At 36.4% G+C, this 2,471-nt stretch overlaps 1 protein-coding gene across 1 annotated transcript; it reads right to left on the bottom strand.

Moving 5' to 3' along the window:
• Positions 1-439: 439 nt before the first annotated feature.
• On the bottom strand, positions 440-1,776 carry LOC124380645 (C-C motif chemokine 19-like). Its single transcript, XM_046841813.1, has 4 exons — positions 1,620-1,776; positions 1,107-1,227; positions 890-1,002; positions 440-790 (listed from the first exon to the last, which is right to left on the bottom strand). The coding sequence occupies exons 1-4, from the start codon at positions 1,756-1,758 to the stop codon at positions 783-785; spliced, it is 381 nt and encodes a 126-aa protein (XP_046697769.1). The 5' UTR covers positions 1,759-1,776; the 3' UTR covers positions 440-782.
• Positions 1,777-2,471: the final 695 nt, after the last annotated feature.

Below are 2,471 nucleotides of genomic sequence, written 5' to 3'. Positions count from 1 at the left end.
TTATATTCGGTTTCTTAATTCATTGCATAACATCCACAAACTCTTTCCTGCGATTGCACATTTCGCAACAGCTGTAATAGTCATTGCCTCACCAGCGTCACTTTTATCTGAGACTTGATGTTGCAGCAAAAAATGTGACTTATCAAGTTATAGAGAAACCAGAAAGCCCCGTGTTTCATGTAGGAACTATGTAGTTTGTTTTTACTTTGATTTGAGGCATTAATACTTGAAAAATTGGGTGCTACAAAAATAATTATGACAATTCCTGCTGTTGCTCTTGCTTTCAAGTGAGGCCCTTTACTGCTCAGTTGTCTAAATAAACCAATTATAAGATGCTCTTGATGTTGTAAATTTATGTCTTAGTATTGTGTAAAATTTATTCTAAGTATTGTATCCTAAATACAATATAAATGTTAAATTGATAAAGTTGTACAAAGAGTTCTGGGTTACAAAAAATATTTTTATTTGAATGCAAAAAAAAAGATCCATGTACATATTCATTAAAAAAATATATACAATTCATTAGTAGTTTTAACGTGTATAGAAAAGGCTTTGGAAACACCTGCAGACAGATTTATTCATTAACCCTGGCACATTTGTACGTTTGTTTATTTTTTGCGTGTGAGAAGCATAGCACTATAACGTGTGTAATATATATGAAATGTTCAAACAAGTTGAAAAAGAAAAAAAAATCCATGTAGCTTATTAACATCACAAAAGCTGTCACAGAAAACCAAAGCATGATGATCCGACAGGCCTGGACATATTCATGCTGTTCATCACTAAGCACCTAAAAAAAAGAGAAAGAGTATATCAGTAAAGACAGGTTAAGATTAATATCTATACAGCTCTATAAGCATGATAATTACATAGGCATGTAGTTTGTTACCTTTGCTCTTGTTGTTACGGTTGTCCAGATATTCAATGAGCTTCATCACCCATGGAAATCCCTGGTTACTTGCAGGTGGAGAGCACAGTCTCTTGTTCCTCCTTGTGATGAACCTGAATGACAGCGAGTCATAAGCAAAAGAAAGGTGAGTATTTGAAGGATTTCAATCTAAGATGTTATTTTACTATAGTGTTTTATGACACTATAAAATACTTACACAGTAGCTGGAATGGGGCATCCACTGTCCAAGGTTTGGATAAGGTAGGACTCAGCAATGCGGCGTGGAACTAAAGTTTCACTTGTGGACAGGCAGCAGTCAGCGGCGCTATTGGGGAATGCTAGAAAAAAAGAGGCATTTCATTACGTTCACAGTAGTAATCGGTATGCATGGGATAAATAAAGCAAATATGAATACTATAATATGTACTGTCTGGTATATATTTCTCTTGTGCATGGTTTACAGGAAATGTGGTCATTTTGAGGAAAACTGAAAGACCCCTTGAGAGGAGGAAAAAATTGAATAATGGCATCTCTATCCCACACACTGTGTCAAGTTCATATTCCACACAATAGGTCAGCAGTTTTAAAAGACTTCAGTTCAGGCAGTCATTGACCCTGAGTCTGGTTGCAGTGATATTTGATGGATGAATGACACAACATACTTTAATAAAAAAAAGCAATGCATCAGTGTGCATGTGCATGTGCATGTGTATGTGCATGTGTTGCTTACCTTGTGCATTGTTCCACAGAAGAACAGTGAAGACCAGAAGAGCAACTACTGCATTCGTCATGCTTGCGTCTATTGCTTTTGGAGCGTCAGGTGGAAAAGTGCGGTACCTTCCCCAAGGTGTGTGCCCAGGTATCATCATGAATTCATATTTATACACCTCTTATTTGCAATAAACCTAACTTTCACTTTCATTATCTCAGAAACGCAATCAATTTGAAAGATACCGTAATTCTCTGCCTTTTCAAATATTCCCGTCACATCACCCCACCTTTTTTTTTTTTTTTAAACTGTCTCACGCTTTACAAAAAAGCTTTTTCTTTATCATGTGAATGAAGGCTTCATTGCATAATGCTTTGAAAATGGTCCAGTTGCAGGCAAATACAAGAATGGTTTTGTTCCAGCTTTGGACAAAATCCAAGCAGGGATCAACTAGGCCATATTGTACAACTTATATGGTTGTTTTAATTCTCAATTGATAACTTGTTGTAGTGGATATGTCCACTATTGCATGAAAGACACCATTATTGCTGTGTAAACAGGGGCAGTTATAGTTATATTCCCAGGAAACAAAAGCAATAAATTCCTACGAACTGCCGCTGTTCCTATATTGCAGCAAATAAGCACTTTAATGCTACTTTCAGCTTGACATTTCAGGGGTTTGTTCCCTTTCTTACTGCTTTAAAATTCCCAGCTTCCTCTCTGTTTAATTTGCATCATCAATCCAAGATCTAGAGTAAATGTTACGTCTGTGTTTTGGCTGAACAGTTACAAGGTGCAGTCTTGATTTATATCTGCCATTATCTTGAGCTATGATCAACAAACCTGTCAGATTCATGGCATCAGAAGAGGGGT

Source organism: Silurus meridionalis, chromosome 27, assembly GCF_014805685.1.
Source record: "Silurus meridionalis isolate SWU-2019-XX chromosome 27, ASM1480568v1, whole genome shotgun sequence".
Classification (NCBI taxonomy): domain Eukaryota; kingdom Metazoa; phylum Chordata; class Actinopteri; order Siluriformes; family Siluridae; genus Silurus; species Silurus meridionalis.
This window is presented reverse-complemented; position numbering and strand designations above follow the sequence as displayed.